The sequence below is a fragment of the Dermacentor silvarum genome, chromosome 11 (genome assembly GCF_013339745.2).
Source record: "Dermacentor silvarum isolate Dsil-2018 chromosome 11, BIME_Dsil_1.4, whole genome shotgun sequence".
Classification (NCBI taxonomy): Eukaryota; Metazoa; Arthropoda; class Arachnida; order Ixodida; family Ixodidae; genus Dermacentor; species Dermacentor silvarum.
This window is the reverse complement of record NC_051164.1, coordinates 98476868-98503011: the sequence shown is the minus strand read 5'-3', so window position 1 is coordinate 98503011 and position 26144 is coordinate 98476868. Positions and strand designations below refer to the sequence as shown.

Genomic DNA, 26144 nt, shown 5'->3' with positions numbered 1-26144 from the left:
AATAGAAGACACAGCCTAAGAAAATGTTCTTGCATGACAGATGTTCAATTTGAAGGAATGGTGACACATATTGTCTAAGTTGTAGAAACTCTACTTATACGCTTCTCACCTATAAAAAGATGACACTTGGCAAACATGAAGACTGGGAAACACAAGATGTTTTAATTTGATACATAAGCTGGCATCGAAGGGCCAGACCTGGCATCATCAACATTATTGTGACATCATGACACAGATGACACATCATGGCACAAGTTAGGCGAGGTCATGCAGCAATAAGGCTAAGTACTTCCTTTACTATCATAATTCTCGTGCTTGCATAATAGGCACACTTGCATAATACATATTATCTTGATTTACAACCACTCAATTCTTTTATTGTTCTATTTGGTACCTAAAACATTAAATCAAAAATGTTTTCACACATAATTATCACACTCCCTAACACTGCACGAATTTCCCACAAAAGAAAAGTGATTAGAGAGTCTTAGCTTGTTCATAAACTACTTACCGTATAGAGATTACCGGAGCCCTAGACAGCAGTAGCAAAGCTAGTAGCGACATCTTGCGATGATTTATCCAAGTACAATGCGTTTGAAAAGTTTGTGTGTTGCATCAGTGCTATTGTTGAAGGAAAATCGTAGAAGTACTGTAAGATAATGAGTATGCCACTGCCAACACTTTACACAAGGAGTTAAGCAGAATGGCGTCATCTGTCACCAGATGTCGCTGCCAGCATTATTGCAGGCAAAAACATACCGGAGCTAATATTTGGAACTAGATGAGGCATCTGTATGCTGCAGCCAAAATCCGGAGACCACTCAGCACATCCTAATGGAATGAGAAGAGATTCACCCAGCGAGACCCGAAGGTAATGTACACTTTCCAGAAGAGCTTGTATTTAAAGTGGACGGAAGCATCAACTGGTCACCAGTCGAGACAAGCAAAAGACGTTTAGAGTATTGGTGGAAAAAAAAGCAGAGAGGAGATTGATATGACCAGATCCGTTACAAGCATAGGTAGTGGTACAAGGTAGATAGAGAAGTTTTGAGGAATAGAAAAAGGATTGAAGAGATGTATACAAAAATGCTAGAATGAAAAGCATGTATAGCATACCTGAGTAACTCAAGCAGACTATGTGACTATTTGTCACCGCCCCGTTTCAAAGGGGACGCAAGAAATCATCATCATCATCATCTGCCATAAACCATATATGGTAACCCAGTATTCCACAAATGCGACTGTGTTTGTGGATAAGCTAAAACTCTCTATTACAGGAGTAAGTATGGCATGCTGATGCTCATAAACAAATAAACAAGAGCTAAATTAAAATTAAACTATGGGGTTTTACGTGCCAATACCACGATCTGATTATGAGGCACGCCTTAGTGGGGGACTCTGGAATAATTTGGACCACCTGGGGTTCTTTAGCATGCACCTAATTCTAAGTACACAGGTGTTTTCGCATTTCGCCGCCATCAAAATGGGGCCACCGTGGCCGGAATTCAATCCTGTGATCTCGTGCTTAGCAGCCTAACACCACAGCCACTAAGCAACCACGGTGGGTAATAAACAAGAGTGCTGCGCGCACTCATTTGGGATGCACCCACAGGAATGCAGTGAGCCAATTCATCATAATGCCCTGATACATCCGCCTCTCGGGTGGCAAAACTGGTTCGTAGAAACAAGCGTTATAATAAATTATTTAGTGCACTCTGCCAGTATTTCTTTCTAGGGTTTAGAGGGTTTGGATCTTTACTTAAAGCAAAACAGTAAGTTGAAAATGTCATGACACTACGTCTTTAGGAAACACTAGAAAGAAACAAGTCTACAATGCTAGAAGAATCGCACCCAAGTCTTTATCTACATTTTTTTTTTTTTCAGAAATAGGGTGATTAGTATCACGGGCTAGCGGTCTCTTTAATATCCCAATAAAACAGTGGCGCCAATGAGCTCAGTATGACGTAGGTTTCATGCCACTTCCATGTATTTCAGCTGTTTCTGTACAGAATCTAGTTTTGAAAAGTGGCCAGGTTGTTCCTGCTAACTTTCAAATGAAATGCAATGTTTATTCATTGCTTGTTTACTACCCCATGTTGCAGATGCTGAAAAGGTCCAAGCAAGGTAAACAAAGGAAAAACATGCTGACGTCAATTTTGCAGACAGGTAGCACAATGTGAACATTTGATACATTTTGCGAATTATCAAACTCTAATCATCCTAGGAAAAAAAAAGAAGAATACATTAAGGGCACCAAACAGAGACTTCTGCCTGTAAAGCTATACAACAATTTATCATTGTATAGTATTGCTGCATTTTGCACTCAATATGAGTTTGGTCTGCCCAATTCAAATATATATTTATTTCCGTTATACAATATACAGTTCTTAGCACATCAGAAATTTCATATCACTGGTACTGAAGTGGCTTAATTACCAAACTGTAAGCAGTATGAAAAAATCGGTTACACCAGAATGATCTGGAATGCATGTAATAAAAGCAAAGAGAAATGACTGTTCCAGCCAAATGTGGGCAAAAATTACATAGCAAGCTTTTGGTCCTTTTAAAACTCTTTACAAGAGCACTCATAGATGTCTGTCTTGCATGCTGTGAGAGATTATATGACAATAAATGAGTTACAGTGCTATCAATAGCCCAACTGGAAATACTGCTTTTCTATGATAAAGAAATCATCACAACTGGGATAATGACAATGAGGTGATATGCTACATAACACATGAAAAAAAGAAAGCAATCTGTATAAAACTCATCAAAGCAAAAAAACAGTGCAGGTGTGACCATAATTTAGTTCTAAAGGAAAAAGTTTTAAGTGAGTACTAAGACAATTTTTTTTAAGTTGTAGAAGCTCTACAACATGCTTCTAGCAAATAAAAGGATCACACTTGGAACGTATAAAAATGGTGAAATAGAGTTGGGCACGATTCGGTGGATGTCTCTTTTTTCCCTGTCATTACGTCTCTCCACCTAGCGGGTTTCCGCTGAACTATTATGTCAGAGTTCGGCATTTTTGGCTTAAGTCCGAAAAAAATGGAAAAAGTATGGTGATCTTTTCTTCCGAAATTCAGTTTGAACCGGGCAAGGGTCAGTGAAAGCCAATTTACCAGATGGCTATCAGTGAGTAGCTTCGAGCCTACATGCGCTTTAATGTAAGGATCCTAGTGAGATCAATGTCAGGGGTGATTGCTCAAGCCTTTGCTTTACTTACTGCCTTTATTTTTTTTATTTTATTTTTACCCACCGCAGTCGCTTATTTGCTACGGCTTACGCTGCTGAGCTCGAGGCCACGAGTTTGGTGCTTGCCATGGTGGCCACATTTTGATGCAGGTGAAATGCAACAACATGTTCATGCTTAGATTTAGGTGCACGTTAAAGAACCCCAAGTGATCAAAATGCCCCCCCCCCCCCCCCCCCAAATGTATTAAACACGCAGGGTTCCATCTGACCCCGCCTTTTGACCATTAGGAAAAGCATATGTTTTCTTAAGAATACCCGCATCAGAGATGTTAGAGGCACCATCACAAATCCTGAAAAATGTTGACCAGACTCCCAACTGAAACTACTGGTCTATGCAAGAAATAAAACTGCTTGCAAAAAAATTTTCCCCCTCTCTCAATGTCTTGAGCTACAAGATTCAAAGGCCTGTTAGTGACGTCTTGTGTAATATTTCTTTCATTACTCTGTACACTCACCACATCGAAAGCTCAGGTCCCCCGGCACATCAGACGAAAAATCTGCAATGGCAGCAAACAGCTCCTGTCCGGGCAATAATTGTGGCACCTTGACTTCGACCACAAATGCGGACGGAAATTTTCCTAGTTGGCCACGGAGGTTGCCCAGAGTCCAGTGCCTGTCGACGGCTGCCACGACCTGCACAAAGACCGGCAAACGGTGTTGAAGAAGGGTGGCAGTCCAGAAGGTCAGGCTCATTGTTACATTGTGAGTCATTGTTATATCACGAGATGACAGATGTCAGCCACAGCGTTCCGACATTCCCGCTCATGTTTTACAGCTTCATAGTTCATAGTTACACTCCTGTCATCACTGTTGTAGATTATGTTAGTAGCTTCTTACTAGCAATTACCGCCACATTAGAGAGTTTCTGCTTGTCCGTAAACGGACAGCAGCAATGCTGGTAGAACTATCTTGTGATGTAGTCTAACCAGAAAGCACACAGAGCTAACACTGCAGTGACTTGCCATATTCTACTCAACTGCCGGTGTAAAGAGGTAGTAGTGACATAATTGCTAACGTGCAGTCCTTTTATGATTTTTCTTCAACAACAACACTCATGCGGCACAACAGTTCTTCAATGGCACTGCAGTTGGACAGTTTGTGGACAAGCTAAAACTCTATATTGTCACGTCCCGCGACAAACAGTCATCACCCCCATCAGCCTAACTCGTGTCAACTGCAAAGCAAAGGCCTTTCCAAGTCTCCAATTAGCTCTGTCTAATTTCTTAATGTAATTGTACCACCTAATCTCCAGCTGTCCTCTAGTGCATTTCCATAACTTCAACACCACCCCTTTCATTATTTTATTAGGCCACTGGCTGCCTGCTCTATGCACTACGTGGCCTTGTCAACTCCCATTTCTTCCTTATGATCTAAACAAGAATATCAGCTATCCTTGTTTGCCATCTAATTTGCACCGCTGCCTCCTTGTCTCTTAAACTGCAGAAGAAAAAAAAAAAGGCGGCGGAACCAGCTTTGATTGAACGTGGGACTTTTTCTTTTTTGCGTTGTGGTGCTCCAAAACGGAGAAGTGCTTATGTGAATAAAGGCATTCTGCCTTAGTACAGTCAAACCCGAATATAACAAACCAGGATAAAGTGAATTATTTTCTATATCAAACACATGAAACTGACTGACTGACACTCGCATAAAATAATTCCCTCGTAATGAACTGGACATTCAATATATCAACCTCTGAGTGACTGCTGCTAGATGAGGAAACCACCTTGCCCGATGCTTCGGGATGCACTTTTGCGGTGGATGCGCTGTGCCGATATTGGGCCGACATTGAGTGAAGTGGAGGGGAGGAAGTGCACGCAATCTTGCGCAGTGACATTGCTATTTTTGGTGACACTGAGGAAAACGTTAAGGCAAAGGCAAAAATTACTGACAACTATGTATGTGTAGTTTTGTTTTCAGTAAACTTAATCCTTCCATTTTTCAAATGGAGAAAACAAATCTGTACATAATGAAGGCATCACAAAAATTTAAGTTTGTTATTGGCAAGTTTGGGGATCTCGAATTACCTGACATAGAAAACTATTTTTAGAGCACAACCCTGTTCTTTATAACCGGGTTCGACTGTAGAACAACCCAGGTTTATCAAGCAATCATATTACCTGATATAGTAGTATTGTACAAGCTGGATCAATTTCCAGCTTGTACAACCTGCAATGTTTAATATTGTGCAAGCGTAGGCTGCACGGCAAGTCGTGCCTTATACCTGCAATAAGCAGTGAGATCAGCGACAGTATGCGCAAGTGCACAAAGCACTCGATGCACTTCCCATTTTTTAACACGAAAGTGTTTTATGCCGGGGTCCACCAAGACTTCACTGACGTATTTCCGTCACGGAAATACGTCACACGAACATACACGAACATAATACAAAGAAAGAAACCAGAAGAAAAAGTTCCATAAACATGCAGAATTTGGAAATCGAACCCACGACCTCTCGGTCCGCGACGATAGATCGCCGAGCGTTTAACCCATTGCGCCACAAACGCATTTGCAGAGAGCTACACAGACGCGCCTTATATATCTAACACTCCTCCGTGTACCCGCGCTCTTGCTCGGGGCGGTGCCGCCGCCTACGAGCAGAAAAGAGAAGTACTGCATTATGACACTAACGCGCACCGACAGTGAACGCTTCGGTGGTCTCAGCACTAGGGTGCCTCGATGGCCAGCGTCGCATCGAGGCGCCCTACTCAGCACTACGACGCCTCGATGCCAGCATTCGAAGTACAGTGTACTAGAATAGGGGCAGTGTGCTCACTGCCATATCCCTGCGCCGCGTCGCCGCGGCGCACTCAGTGTCGACTGCTCCGGCGCCCGCCAGAGGCGCTGCCGCCAGTTTCTCCTGTAGAAGGGAAGCATCCCTTTTGTAGAAGGGATGCTTCCTGTAGAAGGGAAGCATCCAATTTGATCAATGAGAAGATCAGAAGAAATGGGAGCCAATGGTTGTCAGAAGTAAACAAAAAGGATAGAAAAGCAGCGAAGAAATTTTGGAAACATCTCAACTCCTTGAGTAATAAGACTAGCCTAGAGCAGAGGTTTATAGTTACAGCTCAAGGTGTTCGACTAGAGGGAGATGAGGCAATGGAACATATAAGAACAATGATGACAGAAAAATTTAAAGAACGAAACATAGCATGTGCTCAATCAGGTGAGGATGGACTAGTCAGTGCAGTGGCTCCACTGGCACAAAGCGAGTGGGAAAGGGCAGAGAAGAGGGTTCCTAGTAGCACGTCGACAGGTCCTGATGGCATCCCAATTATGTTGATAAAGACATTGGGCCCAAAATCTAAGAAAGCATTAAGAGAGGCAGTGAGCAAAATGATAATGGACGGTAAAGCCCCTGACGGGTGGAGACTGAGCAGGATGAGCATGATATATAAGGGAAAGGGGGACAAAGCCGACATAAACAACTACCGTCCCATAACAGTGACGTCAGTGGTTTACAGGGTGGTGATGCAGATTATAAAGGACAGACTGCAGGCATGGCTGGAGAGCGAGGAGGTGCTGGGGGAACTACAAAATGGGTTCCGAAAACAAAGAAGGTTAGAAGATAATCTGTTCTCATTGACACAGTGTATTGAAATAGCAGAAAAGGAACACAGGCCCCTATGGCTTGCCTTTCTGGATATCAAGGCAGCCTATGACAGTGTAATCCAAAAGGATTTGTGGGACATACTGGGCACTCTAGAGGTGGAAGATGGAGTAAGAAATCTTTTAAAAGATATCTATAAAAGTAACAGGGTGCTTATAAAATGGGAAAACAAGGTATCTGGGCCTATAGAGATACAGCAGGGGCTTAGGCAGGGGTGCCCTCTGTCACCTCTGTTGTTCATGCTGTATTTACAAGGATTAGAGAAAAAATTAGAGAGGAGCGGACTTGGCTTCAACCTTTCCTATTTCAAGCAGGGAGAATGGATTAAACAGTCATTACCAGGACTGATGTATGCAGATGACATTGTACTTATGGCTGACAGCAAGGAAGACTTGCAGAGATTAATGGACATCTGTGGTAAAGAGGGAGATAGCTTAGGTTTGAAGTTTAGTAAAGAAAAATCGGCAGTCATGACTTTTAATGATAATCAGGGCAGCGAGCATAGGATACAGGAGGTTACGCTGGAGGTGGTGGATAAGTACAAATATCTTGGAGTGTGGATAAACAATGGGGCTGAGTACCTAACGGAACATGAAAAATATGTGACGGCTAAAGGTAGCAGAAATGCAGCTGTGATGAAAAATAGGGCACTGTGGAATTACAATAGGTACGAAGTGGTGAGAGGGATTTGGAAAGGGGTGATGGTCCCTAGTTTGACTTTCGGCAATGCGGTCCTGTGCATGAGATCAGAGGTTCGAGCAAGGTTGGAAGTTAAGCAGCGAGGGGTAGGTAGACTGGCTCTGGGAGCACACGGAAATACACCAAATCAGGGGGTACAGGGTGACATGGGATGGACGTCATTCGAGGGCAGGGAAGCCAGCAGCAAGATAGAATTTGAGGAGCGATTGAGAGAGATGGCAGAAAAGCGGTGGGCAAGGAGAGTTTTCAGTTATTTGTACATGAGGAATGTTGATACAAAATGGAGGAAGCTGACCAGAAAATTGTCAATCAAATATTTGGACTGCAGGAGGGGTGCAAACCAGGAAACAGCGGTTAAGAAAAAGGTTAAGGAAACAGAGAGGGGTCTGTGGAAAACAGGGATGCAGACGAAATCAGCACTGGGCACATACCGAACTTTCAAGCAAGAAATTGCCAAAGAAAATATCTAGGATAATTCTAGGGGAAGCTCTTTGTTGTTTGAAGCCAGGACGGGAGTATTGCGGACTAAGATGTACCGAGTCAAGTACCAAGGTATAGACACGTTGTGCTGTGCGTGTGGAGAAGAAGAGGAAACGGCTGAACACCTCATACTTTTCTGTAAGGGGCTTAACCCTACAGTGCAAGGCAACGGGGCTGATTTTTTCAAAGCATTGGGGTTTAGGGACAGTGAAGGCAAAATAGACTTTAAGCGGGTAGAAATAACCAAACAGAGGTTATCTGATTGGTGGATAAAATCAAGGCAGGGGTGAAATTTCACCCACCACAAAGTACAAAATATGTTAATAGTCATGGCTAGGTGGCGTATGCCACCGCCCGATTTAAAGGGTTCAGCCTCATCCATCCATCCATCCATCCATCCTGAAAACTTCCCTCGCTTGGTATGGAGTACGTTCTGTCGGATCGCGACGTTGACCGTTCTCCCTCAAGGGCTGCAGAAGATAGCGCCAACCTTTCCTTTCTGAAAACTAACCACTTAATATCGACGTTGTCGGCTCTCGGCTGCAAGTCCCGCCGGCGTTTTCAGCAGTATCCTCTTTGCTTGCTCTCTGCTTGACGCTTTACTCAATGTGCACTCTTAGTGAGTGAGAATGGCTAGCCGCCGTCGAAAATACTGCTTTGAACCCGAGTGCAGATCTGCCTACAGTTGTGTGAAAGATGCACCAAAGGCGTCCTTGCTCAGCGTTCCACGTGATGAAGAACGGCGAAAGGAATGGGAGAGGAACCTCAACCGCGCAGATAAGACACTGGAGGAATCTTGCAAGTCTGTGATTTACACTTCGAACCGCAATTCATAATTAGGGACCTGTGCACCTTATAAATATAGAATGCAAAGAGGTGTGAATTCCTCGTGACAATTGCCACTGCTATCAGAAAACGCTGTTCCCACGATTCTTCCGAATTTACCACAGTACGTGACGAAGACGACACCGAAGCTCAGGAACAAAAGGAAATGGTGTGAAAGGGACCAAGCAACCGCGAAGAAAAGCCGAAGCGCACTAGACAGTAGCTATTCGGAATTTGCACCGGCTGCTCCCGTCGCTTCCGGGATCATTCTTTACTTCGTTGTAAATAAACATTGTTAATTATTGCAGAAATGTACACCCGTGAGCAAAAGTATACGGACCAGGGATTGCGCGATAAAGCTGATTTTTTTCAACTGCCTGCGAATGCAACTTGAAATTGAGGACTGCAGTCCAATCTTGGCATTGCGAGCTTTAACGTGTACTGGTCAATTCCACTTTATGCATGTTAATTACGAAGAAATTGAGTTTTTTCGGCGACCCTGTGGTCTGTATACTTTTGCTCACCGGTGTACCTAGTATTTTCACCCTTTCGATTTCATGTCGCATTAACGTTACGAAAGATGTAATACATAAATAACCAGCTAACCAGCTTAAATTGTGCAGCAGTGATACCTAAATATTTAATTTCGTGAATAGATGGGGCAACGTGAAAATGTCTAAGGCGTTGCACGCCTTACCTGCGAAAAAAAAAACTGGAAGTGGTGGTTAAATTCGGCGCGGTGGTGCTGGAAACGCGGATGCGCGGTGGTTGTGGTTGAACCACACTGACCATTTTATCGATCAGCTGCAGAAAAAACTCGAGTGCCTCTTGCTACCGTGACTGCAGCGGCCGTATCCAGCCTTTAACAGAACAGCATGAATAGCAAGGCTAGTTCATCCGTGCCTCCGGCTAAAAAAAAAAATCGCCAATCCTCTGTAGATCAGCCGCAACAATAGTAATTTATTTCACTGCACACTGCGAAGATGCACCAAAAGAACTTTCCTGCACTGCACGTCGTGCATTTTACTTTTATACGGTGAAAACAGCAACACGCGATAGCTGTTTTACCGCGACGCGTAGGAAAGTTTCAGGTGACGCTGCGAACCGCGCCACTGTCGGCGGCGACATGAAGTGCGTCAAGCTCTGCCGCGGTGTGAGCGCACTACAACTCTTCTAGTACACTGTAATTCGAAGGGACGCTGGCATCAAGAAGCACTACCAACGCCACCTAGGTGGCGTTCACCGTACTCAGCACAGCGGAGCGTGGCCTCCGCAATTAGCTCTGAAAATGTTTCTGAAGTTGATCACGGAGGCTGCAATTACGACGCGCTGTACGCGCTGATTTGACTCGGTGACGATTCAGTTACGTGCTTTGTCTTGCGCGTTGTATTAGTGTGTCAGTTACGTGCTTCGTCTTTCGCGTTGTGCTAGCGTGTGCAGCGTAGTGCAGCTTCCATATGCACGACGGTTGCTCATGGTCATCGACGTTGGTAGTCGTGATGGAGGAGACGTGCCACCAGGCGTCAGCGTGGGTGCATCAACGCCTAAGGGCGCTTTAGCCACAAAACACCAATAGACATTATATATCAATGTGCAATAAACATTACACTACTTCTGTGAAGACACGTTTCACTTTCGTGTTCTATACCGATTCCTATATAAGAGGGATCAACCACATATTTTTCTTAATATTACTGGAACCGGCACATGTGCCAGGAAATAAAGATAAAAAAAACTGAAACTTATGAGCATGTGCAAGCAATTGTTTAAAGATAGAAGCAGTAGTGATGATTGCACATACTACCTGTAGGTACGTGACCTGGCTATTTGTGGCGGTGCACAATGGGGCCATGTGGATAACTAAAGCAGGGCTCATGCACCCCTGAAGTGAACAGCGTAGAAGATAGTATTCGAATTGGAGATTCCCTGGTGTGCTTGCGTATACTATCACCAATTTCGTCACTTCTCACTGTTATAAGGTGCCAACATGTGCAACTGACGCTCGCACGTTACTATGAAAAAATAGCAAGGGATTACAGCCAGTTTTCTGATGATTGCAGATAATTTTAACGGGTTTCAAATGGTAACTGGATGCTAATCCAGTTACAACTGGTGAACGTTTTTCGCTCGGAAAGAGATGAATGGAACGAGCAAAATGTGTTAAAGCCTTTGACATTAGTCAATTACAATGTCAGTGCATACGATACTGCCTATGCTTCGTAAGATGCTATATCTTTTTTTTTTTTTATGAGCACTTCTTTTTTTTCCAAGGTACGAGCTAATGAAGTTGGTAATGCTGTTACTTCCTATTGTTATTTTCTTTGGCACTGTAATTTTGTCGAGCCCTCTTTATGTGCAGAAATCTTTTATAATTGTAAATTCTCTGATAAGCCTCCCCACAAATTGTGTTTGTTCCAGGTGCTTCTCAACATGATACGATAAGGCTTCAGTAATATAACTTGATAACATATATTTGCATAAAGAAACAGACAGGAGATGGGGGAAAAAAGAAGGCGATTCTGAGAGATAAAAGCAATGTGCCTTATTTAGGAAATGAGCAAACAAAATTGTGTGCCGTTCCACCTTTTTCTTAAAACAGTTTCAGTGTTGAAAAATTGTGTTTGTTTCCTGATTTCAAGTGCAAGGCATGCGCATTACGTGCTGCTTCAGTGAGATTGAACAGTCTCACAGCAGGCCTTGTTCATGTCTATACAATAAATAAAATGTCGTTTTTTTTTTTTTTTTTTTTTTTGCAGCCCCCCGCTAGGTACAAATTAAAGCAGGACTCAACAGCACAGAGTTCGCAGTACACTTTGCATGCAGTATTTCATAGCGTTCGCTTCATAACGGTGCATAGTTGTCCTGCCGTGAAAAGAATGACGTTCTGCTAGTCACTGAGGCATACAGATAGATAATTAAGCACAGAAAGGATGTTACAAAGAGATCGTTCGCTCTGCGACCTTGGCCTTTGAGCGAAATGCCCGTGGCAGCTCAAATGTTCCTGCAAGAGTGTTCATTCCTACAGAAGAACATGCCGTAAATCACCGCATAAGTGCAAGATGCCGACTTAGGGCCGTATTCTGAAACGTTCGCCTAGGCGAAATTTCGCCTAGGCGAAATCAGCGTGCGCGCTGATTGGCTGGTTGAGCAAAATTGAATGACGTTGGGCTCAACCACCCAATCAGCTCATCCAATCTTGCTAAAACAGCCAATCGGCGCACGCCTGAAAGCGAAAAAAGAAATTTCGCCTAGGCGAACGTTTCAGAATACGGCCCCTTGTCGATGACCCGTATGATATGTTACAAATAGACCCATACCCTGACGTTAGTATTTATGGCCAAGAATATGCCATGTCCGACAAACGCAGCTATTAGAGGAGGCGTTGCTTTAATTGTTCCGACAAAATGTTTTCGTTACGGTTCACGTCTCGTGAAAATGCGTTTGAGTGGAAAGGAAAAACGACGCACGAACGCGGAAGAAAAATGCTATTTCACGGAACGCTTTGCCAGCAAGGTGCACGGCAGATTTCAAGAAAACGAACGGTCAGCAAAACAACCAGCGAAACGTGAAACCACGTAGTACGCACGCGAGCACGACACCCCTCCTTTTTACACGCCTACCACGCGTTTTTCAAGCATGCGAAACCGTGAAAACGCGCATGCGAAACCACTAACCAACGCCATGTAAATCCTTGCGTTGCATTAGCAGTTAAGCACAAAAATGTGCCGAAACAAGGCCTCAATTCAGGCAACACGAATTCAAAGAGAGGCACGACCATCAACACTTTGAAACCGTACGCGACACTGTTAGGATTTCAACCCTTCAGCGCCAATTTCTGTTAGCTGCTCGCGATCCATGAAAAGCCAGTGAACTCGGCTACATAGCGTTGTTGCAGCTATTAGCAACAAATAAGCACAATGAACCAAATTTAGACAACCACGGCACGCAAGCCGAAACTGCCTCCGAGCCCGTGGTTAGTTGTGCTGAGGTTTCGATGCCCAAAAAAGAGCTTAGCTCGAGCTCAACAAAAGGCCACGAGAAAGACGAGCGATCGCACACGGTGCTTAAGACGCGTGAAAGTACTCTCACCTGAATCAAGTCTCCATTCTTTATCGAAAGTTCTCCTTCGAGACCTGAATTGAAGTCGTACAGAGCCTTCACAAGTGAGCCGGGCTCCATCGCGTATCACTCTTCGGATGCACCGAAGTCGTCACTGCGGGCACCGCATTCCAGCCGAAATGGAAATTCTCACCGGCGACACAGACACACACACTTTATCGCGCTTGACAGCTGTCTAAGCGGGCTCCGATGTCCTAACATCAGCGGACGATGAACAAAGCAATAAAGTCCAAGCTGTAACGAGACGGCAGCCGAGAATGGCAGGGGTTTCAGCTGGTCGGCCGAGTTCAGAAACCAGCAGTGGCGGCGGCGATGGGATAGAGTCGTACGAGGCACGTCGCACGGCCGCCTTCAAACGCGGTCGAACGCGGCGGATCGTTTTTCTCGGACGGCGCTGGAGAGAAGATTCCCATCCGCGGCCTCTTTACGAGTAGAAGCGTCCAATGCTTCGGTAAATCCAGATCGCTACTACGGCAGCATAAGCGCGCCATCCGTGAAACGCATCGCCCCGTGCAATAACATAGAATAATGAGATTGTAAAAATTCAAAACAAACAAGCAGTGATTGTGGCGTCTCCTGGCGACAGCTCCGCTAGGGTAGTTCCAAAAGAGGACGCTGGCGTCTGTAGAGTGTAGGGTTCAGCCTCATTCATCTATCCATCTATGTAGAGACATTGCTGTGGTATAACTCTATATACCAAAAGGATCATATACAGTAACTCTAGCCAAAGCCAATGCCAAAGCAAGCCGCTTTTGTGGCCATGTGAGTTGCATGCATGCTTTCCATGTGTGGTTGTGTTGCAGTGCACTGTCATTTTTTGCGACTGGGCCCGATCAAGTACATGTGCGCGTGATGTGTTACGTGCTTTTACGAACCAGTTGCATAAAGGACAAAGGAGTCACAGGAAAGTTGACAGACTTGCCTCCGTCAAATACAGTGTGAGACTGCAGCGTTTATGAGCGTTTTGTAGGTAATTGACATTCATATGTTCGTGCCTTCTTCACCCTTTAGTAACTGCAGGCAAGCACCAATTAACGTTAACATAAATGAGCTGGCGATCAAGCGAAAGATTACGAAGTGTCACATCAGGCGTTCTAAACACATCACGACCGCTTTGCGGAAGCAAAAATATGGTAATGCTTGCATTGCTAAACCGCCTTCTGAAAAGGGTACGTACTAAAATTTTGCAGGAGTAGCAGCAAAGGAGGCTCTTTTCAAAATCAAGTGGAAGTCTATGGACATACCATTTTGGGGCTTATCACTTATACCCCTGTCACACTGGGCATTCTAATGTCATTAGATTCAAATGACATTCGGTGCAACGAATGCCATCGACCCGTGGTGGTGCTACACAGAAAAAAATAATGTCATTCGGTCATGATATCAATAGTGATATTTCCAATACAATTGTCAAGAAAAGTACAAAAAGGGATTGGTGAGTGTTTCAAAAGCCAATATATTCATTTTAAAATACATATGGGGCGTCGCTTCACTGAAATAACACGCACTTAAACTTCTATTTCAGAATGTCTGGCCACAATAAGCCAAGACGACACTGATGTGGAGAGTAAAAACATTTTCTGATAGCTTGACATACAGCTTTTCTCTAGTTAAAATTACAGATACCTTAAAACACGCAAAATAATTACCTTTTTACATGAACGCTTTTCAAATTACGAACGTTCTGTGTCATATTTTACCTTGTCTCTAGGTATACATTCCCTTCGAATGCGAAGCCGAATGAGTTTCTCTAACTCATTCAATTGCGGAAGTCATTCGATTCGAATGGCATTTAATATCTCTGTGTAGCAGCTGAATAATGTCATTCGATGCTAATGCCATTCAGTTCGAATGACATTAAATCGTCTAGTGGTGACAGGGGTATTAGGTCTGCGGCACTCGAGAGTGTAACGGTAATTCGAATTTTGGGCTTTGGTGGTGCACCGCGTTACAGTAGCAGCGGTCATTCTTGTTGATACTCCCATTCTTAAACTCAGTGCCGGCAGCCTTCCTGTCACAGATGTGATTTGTACATTGGCTCCTAGCAGAACAGTATGCTAGCTGTGCAGACATAACTAGATGAAATAAATTCAGAGAATTACTGTTCCGCAACAGTACTTGACATGTCAAAGCGTATGTAAAAGTTGGGGCTATGAAAGGTAGTGATCACATGAATGAATTGACACATTTGCAAAAATGTGTTACTCGAACGCGAAAGGGAGTGGGCTTTTTCTTTTTGGCTTGGGGTCGGCGAGTGGTGCGGACCCTTCGCGGGACCGTCCTGCAAAAGGTATAGGGGCAGGACACCGGAATTGACCAACATGATCGTTTGAACGCGCCACCATTCGCGTGACCGTACACGCAAACAATTAGGCGTTGGTGGCCAATGTGGGCCGAACTTATTGGCTCACTCTCCGGTCGCGGTGAGTCGGACTTCAATTTGTTGCGCGCCCATCTGCATGTTCTATTAGTAGTAATTCGGCTAGCAGGCATTAGTGTATGAAAAGTGCAGTAAATGCCCTTTTGATTGCTCCTTCTACTGCGGTGTCATTCCTTTGTCCTAAGAGCACATTTGAGACTCCACAAATTTTATACAAATGTTTTCAATAGTTCCTGCTGGTGTTGCTTACGCAGCTCTAGGACTATCATTTTTATAATCTGGTACATTGATTCCACATAAAAATATTTTTACGGCGTAAGCATACGCGATACTCTCTGCAGTTGAACACATAAAGCAAGCAAATATCACCATGGCTATTCTGGAGTCTGTTAAGACAATTTAGCCCTAGTGAGCTTATGAAAACAATGTTTTTAGTTAACTATATGCATTGCTATGCTCAGCTTATATGGGTAAACAAGTCATCATCCTATGCTGGATTATGCTGGCCACAGTGGCATAAAAGGCAATGAAGCTGCTGACAAGAACGCTACCTCAGTAGCGTTTAGTGACACTGACACAAACTCCAGCCGCAGACTTTAACCATACTTATGGCAAAAGCTGAAAACGCACTGACAGAAACAGTGGCTACCCAGGTATCTAATAAACTGCACTTGATCAGACCTAAATTAGGATACTGGATATCGGGGAGAAAACGGCATGATACAAGGAAGTGCTCCTTTGTCGATTAAGAATAGGTCGTACCTTCTGCACCCACTCTTACCGAGTGGCTGGATGTGATCCTCCGTCATGTTGAAGCTGTGGCCTTACTCTACCCCATGTCCTCGTACAGTGCGGGGAAGTAAAAACTGAATGTAAAAAGTACTTTCATTCTGCGTATTGTCAGCATATTCCACTTCACCCAGCATTTTTCCTTAGTTGCAAACCACTTATCAACTTTAAAACAGTTTTTCGTTGTTTATATGAAGCTAACATCTTAGAAATAAATTGGCCAAGTCACGTGCAGCACAGCTTCACCTTCTAGGCTATAGCTGCAGTGACGTAGGTATATTTACAGCACGTGCCTCTTCAGCCCTTAACTTCAAGAGCCCTGTGTAGGCAGCAGTGCTTGTATGCATATAATCATCACTTTTTGATAGCGAAACTTTTATGCTCATGGCTCACATCATTAGTCATTGTCATTATTTTGATGCTTATGTATTTTATGCAGTTTACAGCGACCAGTTTTTAGGCCTCCTTGCAGCCACATTACATCTACCATTTGCAGTTCATTTGATTATGTTATTGCTGCACAAAACTACATGTCGAAAAGTGTGTGAAAGGTTTTGCAGTTGCGCTGTTTTGAAGAAAGTAATGTTTGTCTTTTGTAGGGCCCTGTAGACATGGATGGAAAAGAGCCACCTGAGCGGGCAGCCCTGCTGCCAAGGATTGTCTCTGTAACCACACTGACAACCAGCGCTGAAACTTCAGGAGACGAAGCCATCATGGATGGCAACGCTGGGTGAGTTCTCCCGAGCTCACTGAAAAAGGATCGAAGGGAGTGTCCATATATGCTTTCAGTAAAAGAAATTGCTACTCTCATTGGCTAATGGTGTTCTGTGGCTGAGTACGACGTCATGGGTTCGATTCCCAGCTACCTTGGCAACATTCGGACAGGGGTGAAATGCAAAAATGCTTGTGCACATGAATTAAGGTCTGAGTAGAAGAACCCCCGGGTGGTCGAAATGAATTCGGAACCCCCCCAGTAATTCCATTTCTCACAGCATGTGTGTTGCTTTGGGTCATTAAACCCTGTAATCTTTAGTAAGGCAATTAAAATTGTTTCAGTTCAAAATGTAGTATTTTCAAGTAGTCCGATTCCCTGTGTGCTACGACCACTGCAAAAAAAAAAAAAAAGTGTTTGATGTGCATTATAACTGCCAGGCAACGATAACGAGCTTTATTGAATGGGTTTTCAATAGTTCTATTTCTATTCAATTTAAAATAAGGCTGTGTGAGTGGTTAACAATGGCTATGCTCCAGTGTTCACCACTTCTAGCTTGTACTGGGAATCTCTTTTGACATGCAGTTGAAGAAAGCTAACTCACAGATTTAGGAAACACAAGTGTTCTGTTTACACTATCTCATGCAATAAAATGTGGTTGGATTGTCATTTGTTTTGGATAAGACTGTAACAGATGTGCTGGTAGGCATATACAGTAGAACCCTGTTGAAACGCTTTTTAGGGGACCACGGAAACTAAATGTAATGTCCGAAAAAAAGTAACATCCGATAATGGGCTTGTGGCAGTGCTGCTGATGAGAAAAGAAGTCACTCTCACACAAAATCTTATTTGAAGTTGCATAGAAAGCTAACAAACTACTGAAAACCCACACGATAAAGCTCATTATGGTTGCCTGGGGGTTAGACTGAACATTAAAATTATTTTTTTGGAGTAGTCGTTGGCCGTGAATCACGCTAAATGAAGTTTGTGGTTCTTATCTAGCGGTTCGGTCGAACCTTTGACAATAACAGCCTCTTTTAAATGCTTGCAGCCCCTTTTCAATACCTGCGCGGTCTTGTATATAGAAGTAACCGTGCAAGATATCAAAGGCCACGAGACAGTATCCGCAAACATGGGTGGGGCGTGACACTTTCTACCTTTATCTACATCCTCCTGGCTTTCAACCACATTAGCCATGTTAAAACACGACCGACGGCATTCTTAACGTTGTGATGGCAATCCTTCTGCGTTACACGGCAGTTTCTACAATGTGGCCGTTTTCAGCAGCAGTCAGCGTATTGTTTGGTTTGGCGTTGGCTGACGAGTTTCGTTTCACCGCCGTCGACCACCAGTTGTTGCGACTCGTGTCCGAGCAGTCATTACGTGTTTACGTAGCTGGTGAGGTACCATGTTGCCGGGTGATCAAGAGGCCCGGGGCTACGTCCAAGAGATGTAAAAAAGGGTTTATTTACAGCATTTACATTTTGAGAGTTTTCAATGTACGAGCACGAACGAGCACTGAAGGTCCGCTTTTTAACACGAAAGTGTTTTATGCCGGGGTCCACCAAGACTTCACTGACGTATTTCCGTCACGGAAATACGTCACACGAACATACACGAACATAATACAAAGAAAGAAACCAGAAGAAAAAGTTCCACAAACATGCAAAATTTGGAAATCGAACCCACGACCTCTCGGTCCGCGACGATAGATCGCCGAGCGTTTAACCCATTGCGCCACAAACGCATTTGCAGAGAGCTACACAGACGCGCCTTATATATCTAACACTCCTCCGTGTACCCGCGCTCTTGCTCGGGGCGGTGCCGCCGCCTACGAGCAGAAAAGAGAAGTACTGCATTATGACACTAACGCGCACCGACAGTGAACGCTTCGGTGGTCTCAGCACTACGACGCCTCGATGCCAGCATTCGAAGGGACGCTGGCATCAAGAAGCACTACCAACGCCAGCTAGGTGGCGTTCACCGTACTCAGCACAGCGGAGCGTGGCCTCCGCAATTAGCTCTGAAAATGTTTCTGAAGTTGATCGCGGAGGCTGCAATTACGACGCGCTGATTTGACTCGGTGACGATTCAGTTACGTGCTTTGTCTTGCGCGTTGTATTAGTGTGTCAGTTACGTGCTTCGTCTTTCGCGTTGTGCTAGCGTGTGCAGCGTAGTGCAGCTTCCATATGCACGACGGTTGCTCATGGTCATCGACGTTGGTAGTCGTGATGGAGGAGACGTGCCACCAGGCGTCAGCGTGGGTGCATCAACGCCTAAGGGCGCTTTAGCCACAAAACACCAATAGACATTATATATCAATGTGCAATAAACATTACACTACTTCTGTGAAGACACGTTTCACTTTCGTGTTCTATACCGATTCCTATATAAGAGGGATCAACCACATTTTTTTTTTAAGCCTCTTTCTCTCGTAGGGGAATTCACTGTTGTTCTCGTCCAATCACAATCGCTGAAACGTTTGCAAAATCCCTCCCCTGACGTTGCACCGTTCCGCCAGATTACGCCTCCAAGGTGGCGCAAACGCCCCCACATACGGGCAACAGCTTGGTGACGTGGGAACCTCAACTTTGATCCGTTCCCACGGAAATTCATGCCATTGGCCCCTTGCAAGAATGATGGGGCTTTTAATGAAGATCAGCTTGACAGAGAGGTGGGCTTCATGCTAAATAGCGTTTCCACGAAGGGCGGCGTTGTCGTCGTCTCAAGTGAGCTCTTTTGTTTGACTGTCACAGTCCATACCGTGACGGAAAAGAGCAACAATGTCATTTAACAATGCACGAGACCGATGACTCAGAATTCTTCTCGCCCTTCAGCTCTGAACTATCGGACAGCCGAAGATACGAAACATAATGGCTTGCCCATTAGTCTCGGGTGACGCTGGACTAGGCGCCAGCTCCCCGGCCTTGCAAGGCACCGAAGGGCATGAATGGCATTTCATTTCTGCAGGTGTGTCAGTGCAGCATTCTTTGTCAAAAAGAGCCACCGGGCACTACTGTGCTAAATGCCAGTTGTAACAGTATGTACTTCTGATAGACAATGCCGCGTCGTTGGTGTGCTGTCAAACATTTCTGGATTTAAAAAACAGGACAACAAATGTAAAAAAACAGGAAGCTTACATACATGACCCTGTAGAGACTAAATGGTATTGGTGCTTTGAAGCGTGAGAGCCAGTACAACGTAACAAACAGGAATATATCAATGAAGTTCTACTGTACATTTATCCCCATTGCCTTTATTGTGAACAGGGTATGTGGTGACACATTTATCTAGCATTGGCCAGTGAAATCCAGATTTGTCACTTCGGAGCAAAAAATCTTGCTCCAGATCGGCCAGTGAAAAACACCATGAGTATACTACTGTGAGGTACGTACTTATGACCATAGGTCACTACGTACTGCATGCAACATATCAAATTAGGTGAGACCATAAAGTTTGTTTTGTTTGATATTAGGAAATAAGGAGGTACACAGTAAAAGGTCTTCCTAAAATGTCAAAGATGAATATATATAAAAGAAACTTGGGCCGTTGTTGTCAAGAGATGAGGCTGATGCATGAATAACTGTAATTAACTGGCTAACTTATGATCATCCTTTCCTGAAACAATGTTGGATAAGTGCGAGGGATTACTGATCCTCGAGAAACTGGTTAATTTTTTTTTTTTTGCAATAATATGCTGAATTTATTTTGAAATAGAACGATTGTGTACTAATATGCAGCCTGCCTTTTTTTTTTTTTTAATTTGTACAAGTCAGTCTGTCTTCCAGCCATTGGGTGATTTGCCGGTTTCTAGAGGCACAAGAATTATTACGAGAAATTTTACAACAGCTTCACTATAAAGCCAAAGAAAAGCATTAGGAGTCTAAAAGCATTAGTAGCGCCCACGGCGTCTGGTTTTGTGTTCTTTCTTTGTGTTCGTATTCATTTCAAGCTACAGCAGCTTCAAGTACTGTCCCCTAACTAGCCAAGAACAAGTTATCCTAAGCATTAGGAATATTGTCACAAGCCCAAGAGATTTCGGCATTCAAATTTAACAGAAAAAAAATAGTCCACCAGGATAAAAAAATAAAAGAGAAAGCATTGTAAAAACTTGTGGTTAAATTCTACGCAATTTCTCATACGACCATGAGTATTATGCTGCATAAGATGTTCCCTTTCCCACTTATAACAGGATCTTTTTTTTTCTTTCTTTTTTTTATGAAGGCCATTAGTGCCACTTTAAAAGAGTTGTATTTTGAAGTCTATAAATCATGCGCAGCCCACTTTTGCAGTTAACTCACCAAAGGTGACTGCGCATGTCACTTATGTAATTGCTTTCGCTTCAGTTGAATGGGGTTACATGTCATCCAGATTGTCTGCTTGTGAATTGTTTTCCATTTTTTGGTACAAAGGAATCTGACATCTAAAGCACATATCTCTAAAATTACGTCAAAGAATTCGCCATCACTGTCATCGAAACAAGCAGACAACTTTCCAAGTGTTCTGTAATGCTTGTATCATTAGCATGTGAATAATCCTTAAAACTGATCAACACAAAGAAAGTAAGGGATATCCGAAATTATAATGTGGAAAAGGTTGAGGGAAGTAGAAAATTATGGACGCAGCATGAAATCAGTGAGAAGAAAACTAGACATAGGACAAGGTAAGATGTATGCACTGAAAGATTAGCAGGGTAATATCATCAGCAATTTCGATGACATAGTAAAAGCAGCAGAAGAATTCTATACTGATCTGTACAGTACCCAGAACAGCCAGGCTACTTTCATTCGAAGTAGTGATGAACGGGATACAGAGTACATGTGAAAGATGGGAAGACCTCGTAAAGAGGGCAGGTTGTGTAGTTTACTGTGCTGTATAGCGAATGTGAATAAAACTAATGTTGAAAATATTCAGCGTGGCTTTACGAGGTTCAGCGTCGCCAGATGAGCTGTTTTTCCAATTTTTTTCTATATCTTAGGCATCGTCTATGGCATTAAAAAAATGACTTGCTGATATAGTTTTGCATCCATCCATCCATTATTGATATAACGACCATGTGATTGTCTCAGATGAAGTCAGAACACCCTCACTATAACAGGGTGTCCTCTCAGTGTCAGAATGTGTGTATGTTCATAAACGTGTACAAAACGCATTTGGAATGCTGTGCACGAAACAGTGCTCGACTCAGTTAGCTAGCGAACTGCTTCTTACGTCTCTGCAAGCTTGTTGCGCTCCTTCTACCTAAAGTTATGAGAAGAAACTCTATTATGCGAACAAGCAAGTGCAGACAAGCTCCTGAAGAAAATGCTTTGAAAAACGTCTTGGACATCAACTTAGTGATGTTGAAGAGGATGATGTTGCCAGAGTTGAGTTTATCAGTTACACTTGCATTGAATACGTCAAAGAAGAGAATGGGCAAGGCGTGAAACTTGTAAGTAACTTTGGCACTGTGGAGAATTGTTAAAATCTTTAAATGAAAAAGAAATGAAATAAACTAAGAAATTGCCTTTTCTCTTTCACCCCTCCCCCAACATCACCACTACAAACAATATTGCACTGATTTGACATCCTCAAAGCCTCCTGAATGCCGATACTAGACCAATTCGGCACACTTTTAGGAGTACTTACCTAAGTTCACCTTGAAATTCTTATTTTGAAGCATCAAATACCTTCAGCATTCAAACAAAACATGCAAACATGAACATGACTTCCGAATTAATGAAGACGACAGTAGCCAGAAGCTCGTGATCCTGCCAGAAGCAATGCCTGCTCAGAGCCATCTAATCGTAAATTAGAATGCTGCAGAGGCCGACGGAGGAGGTGCCATTTCATGTGTGGTGCTGAAATTTCAGTGGTGTACTTGTGCAGACAATGGATATGCTCTAGCTTGTTCAAGGATAGCACTGTGACAATTCCAAAGAGGGTTCAACGTATGGCACGAAATCGCCTTGGTGATCCCGAGAAAGGTCCTTTTTGACAAGTGAGAAGGTTACCGAGGCTGCCTCTCAGCTTGAGAAGTGCAGCAGAAGTGTGTGGTGCTCATACTGGATATTGCCGAGCAATGGCCTCCAGCAGGCACAGGCACTGCATATTGTGTGGTCATTGAGAGAACGCTGGAAAGGCAGCTTGGATGTCGTTTAACTTTTTCTCGTTCCGCATCAGGCATTCCTTGTCCTTCGTCCTGCAGTAACCGTCAATGCCTTGCATGTGGGTGCCAGTAATGGTACAGTGAACCCTAGTGATGGGATGCTACATGGTAATCCTTCTTATTGGTAAATTTATTATTTCTCGTCTCGTGAGATTATTTCTTTGCACATGTTTGCTGTGGTTTTTCTGAACAGTAGAATAAAAACTGATAAGCGTTGTTGAAACATTTATTTAGTCTAATAACAAAAAGTATAAGCAACAAACTCGTACTATTGATTCTAATTGGAGAAGTCTTTTGGCATAAGGTGAAAAACTATTTATAATGCAGGAAAGGTGTTCTGCCTTAGTAAACAAAAGCATGTGAAATTGGCTATCCTGCAAAGCAAACTCGTTATGGCAGATCATACAGTAGATGTAACGAACACACATAAGAATTAAGTGATCAGGCTTACAAATTTGTTTTGTTGTATAGGTTACGCCGGCAATGTCAGCCTGCACTTGGTCTTCCAGCGCTGGGTGCTGGAAGACCAAATGCTAGGTGAGGTGGAATATGCTAACGAGACGCAGAATGAAAGTACTTTTTACATTCAGTTCTTACTTCCCTGCACTGTACGAGGACATAGGGAATAGTAAGGCTATTGCCACAGCTTCAACATGACAGAGGATCACTTCCAGCCGCTCAGTAAGAGTGGGAGCTGAAGGTACGACCTATTCATAATCGGCAAAGGAGCACTTCCTTGTATCGTGCTGTTTTCTCCCTGATATCCGGTATCCTAATTTAGGTTTGATCAAGTGCAGTTTATTGGATACCTGGGTATGCCACTGTTTCTGCCAGTGCATTTTCAGCTTATGCTATAAGCACGGTTTAAAGTCTGCAGCTGGTGTTTGTGTCAGTGTCGCTAAAAACTACTGAGGTAGTGTTCTCGTCAGCAGCTTCATTGCCTTTTATGCCACTGTGGCCAGGTATCCAGCATAGGATGATGACTTGTTCACCCATATAAGCTGAGCATAGCAATACATATAGTTAATTTTAAAAAAAAACATTGTTTCATGCTTTCATGATATTTAAGGAACGGCGCCTTTAGATACAGAACAAATATATACTTAATATGAACAAAACCCGACTGAACAAGAGGAAAAGATAAACGTTTATTTATGAACTAGTGACATAGAAAGAAAGGGATCTCTCCTCACCCTCGGGTAGGCGGCTTCCTCATTCCAGGAATCCGGGGGCTCTCACTGCCACCCTGGCCGCGTCAACACAGTTATTTTAAGACTACAAACAAACACCTATGTTAATGGTAGCCTATTGCATGGGATATCTGCAACGCAATTCCCGTGCCACTGAACAAAAAAAAAATATGCCAGAATGAAAAAGTCAAACAGTTGGCTTATGTAAATGCACTAAAACAAGCGCCATGGAAATCACTAAAACAAGTTGGAACATGAAGTCTTCTCACTTAAATGTAGGAGAGACAACTCGCAAAACAGTTCGCATGAAGCACGTTAGAACACAAAGTAAGCTCACATAAATACAATAAAGGCAAACCACAACCAAGGTCACAAAAGGCGCACTAGAACATAGTCACCGCACATAGATACACTTGCATGCATTGAATTAATTAATTTTTTTGTTGCCTGCAGCAGCATATTTGATTGTTTCATGTCCGTTCGAAAGTTCATACCCCTTGAGGTTGGCTGTTGCCGCAAAATATTTGTCGACCTTCTTGTGGGCATTTGCTTCTTTTCGCGCACTGGGCTTGCTTGTTTACTTTTAGGAATATCAGTAGGAGCATTCATGTGCATATTGCTCATGGCAGGAACATACGATGCAAACATTATTAGAAGAACTAATACACTAAAGCAAGGATGATTACTGTCACGCAAAACTACGCATTAAAAAGTACCTACGTAAACTTTCTGGTCGTGGGATGTAAACTTTGTGCATTGTCATTTATTGTGGTCACATTTTCATATTTATATTTCAATGATAAGTGGAACCAATGGTACCGATTTTTGTTAATCACAACCACATAAAGCCAAGGAAAGCATAGGGGAGGCAATTATAGATTGAGGTGTATTTGGAGTTCTCATATGCTTTTCTGACGTTGTATGGTTGTATAAATGTATACCAAGTGTGCCACGTAGCTCGACAGAACCAAAATAATGTTGTTAGCCGGTGCTTGGAGCAAGTCGGCCTATTTTTTTATTTCACCTAAATTGCATAATTAGTTAAGAATTAATCAGACTCATTAAATGTTATATTCAGAGCAAAAGTGTCAATGAAAAAGTTGTAGACCATCCTGAAAAACTTCCGATGCAAGGTTTCTGTTGCTCAATACATGCTACATAAAAGTTTTGCCCGAGCCTGAAAGAAGCCTGCGAAACACGAAAAAGTACCACATGGCTAGTCACACGGCAAATTTCACAGGCTTTCTTTGACGCATACTTACAGTAACTTTTATACATGACGCACTATCTTTTAGTCGGAAAAATGTTGGTGGAAAGAAAAGTAATGACTGATAGCCTCATAGGTGTCAGAGAAGTCTCTCTAGCCTTTAAGTATGCTGCCTGATATGTATGAAATGGAATGCTTTGCTCACTTATAATAATACCATTCTTTATTTTCTTTTTCTTACCTTCTTTGGCAACTCTTGCAGCATATCTCGAGCATCTTGCCATGCAGCTTTTCCACATTCAGTTATGCTGCAGTGCACAGTGGTCTTGGTACTAGTGAACAAATCACTAAAGTAGTTATTTTTTTGTTTAGCTTGACTTTGGGTATCTGCATGTCCCGTTTCAGTTGCAATGGTGCTGCCACAGCTCGAAGGCAAGTCTGCAGTCTTATTTCAGCTGCTGTAGTTGGGTCCTTTCTATAGCTTCATTCTCTGGTTTTTTAATCAAAGCGTGCTTTGCAAGATCTCCCAAACTTTGCGGACTGTGTCTTCTCGAATAGCTCGACACTGGACAACACACATATTATGAGTCAGCTTACGCAGATAGCCAACTGTAATAAGGTCTGCTGGTGATTAGCTCTGTTCTCTACGAAATTACGCAGTGAAACTACAAACACTATCTAAAATTGCATGCAGCACTTTTCTTCTGCCAACAGCAACACCTTCAAGATGTGT

At 43.2% G+C, this 26144-nt stretch overlaps 2 protein-coding genes across 6 annotated transcripts in view; one reads left to right on the top strand and one right to left on the bottom strand.

The window, feature by feature from the left end:
- LOC119433580 (dynamin-binding protein-like) overlaps positions 1–13493 on the bottom strand; it is a 58879-nt gene extending 45386 nt beyond the window's left edge. Inside the window, exons 1-2 of the mRNA XM_037700830.2 lie at positions 12956–13493; positions 3711–3888 (exon numbers count right to left, since the gene is read on the bottom strand). Coding sequence (XP_037556758.1) covers positions 3711–3888; positions 12956–13045 — 268 coding nt within the window. The 5' untranslated portion in view covers positions 13046–13493. The remainder of the gene's footprint in view (positions 1–3710; positions 3889–12955) is intronic.
- Positions 13494–13776: 283 nt separating this feature from the next.
- LOC119434160 (zinc finger protein ZFP2) overlaps positions 13777–26144 on the top strand; it is a 38363-nt gene continuing 25995 nt past the window's right edge. For 3 of the 5 annotated variants that reach the window (XM_049658968.1, XM_049658970.1, XM_037701484.2), the window contains exons 1-3: positions 13777–13955; positions 16754–16884; positions 25817–25843. In XM_049658968.1, the coding sequence (XP_049514925.1) occupies positions 16766–16884; positions 25817–25843 (146 nt within the window). In that variant the 5' untranslated portion in view covers positions 13777–13955; positions 16754–16765. The remainder of the gene's footprint in view (positions 13956–16753; positions 16885–25816; positions 25844–26144) is intronic. The other 2 variants (XM_049658969.1, XM_037701482.2) reach the window with 2 other exon arrangements.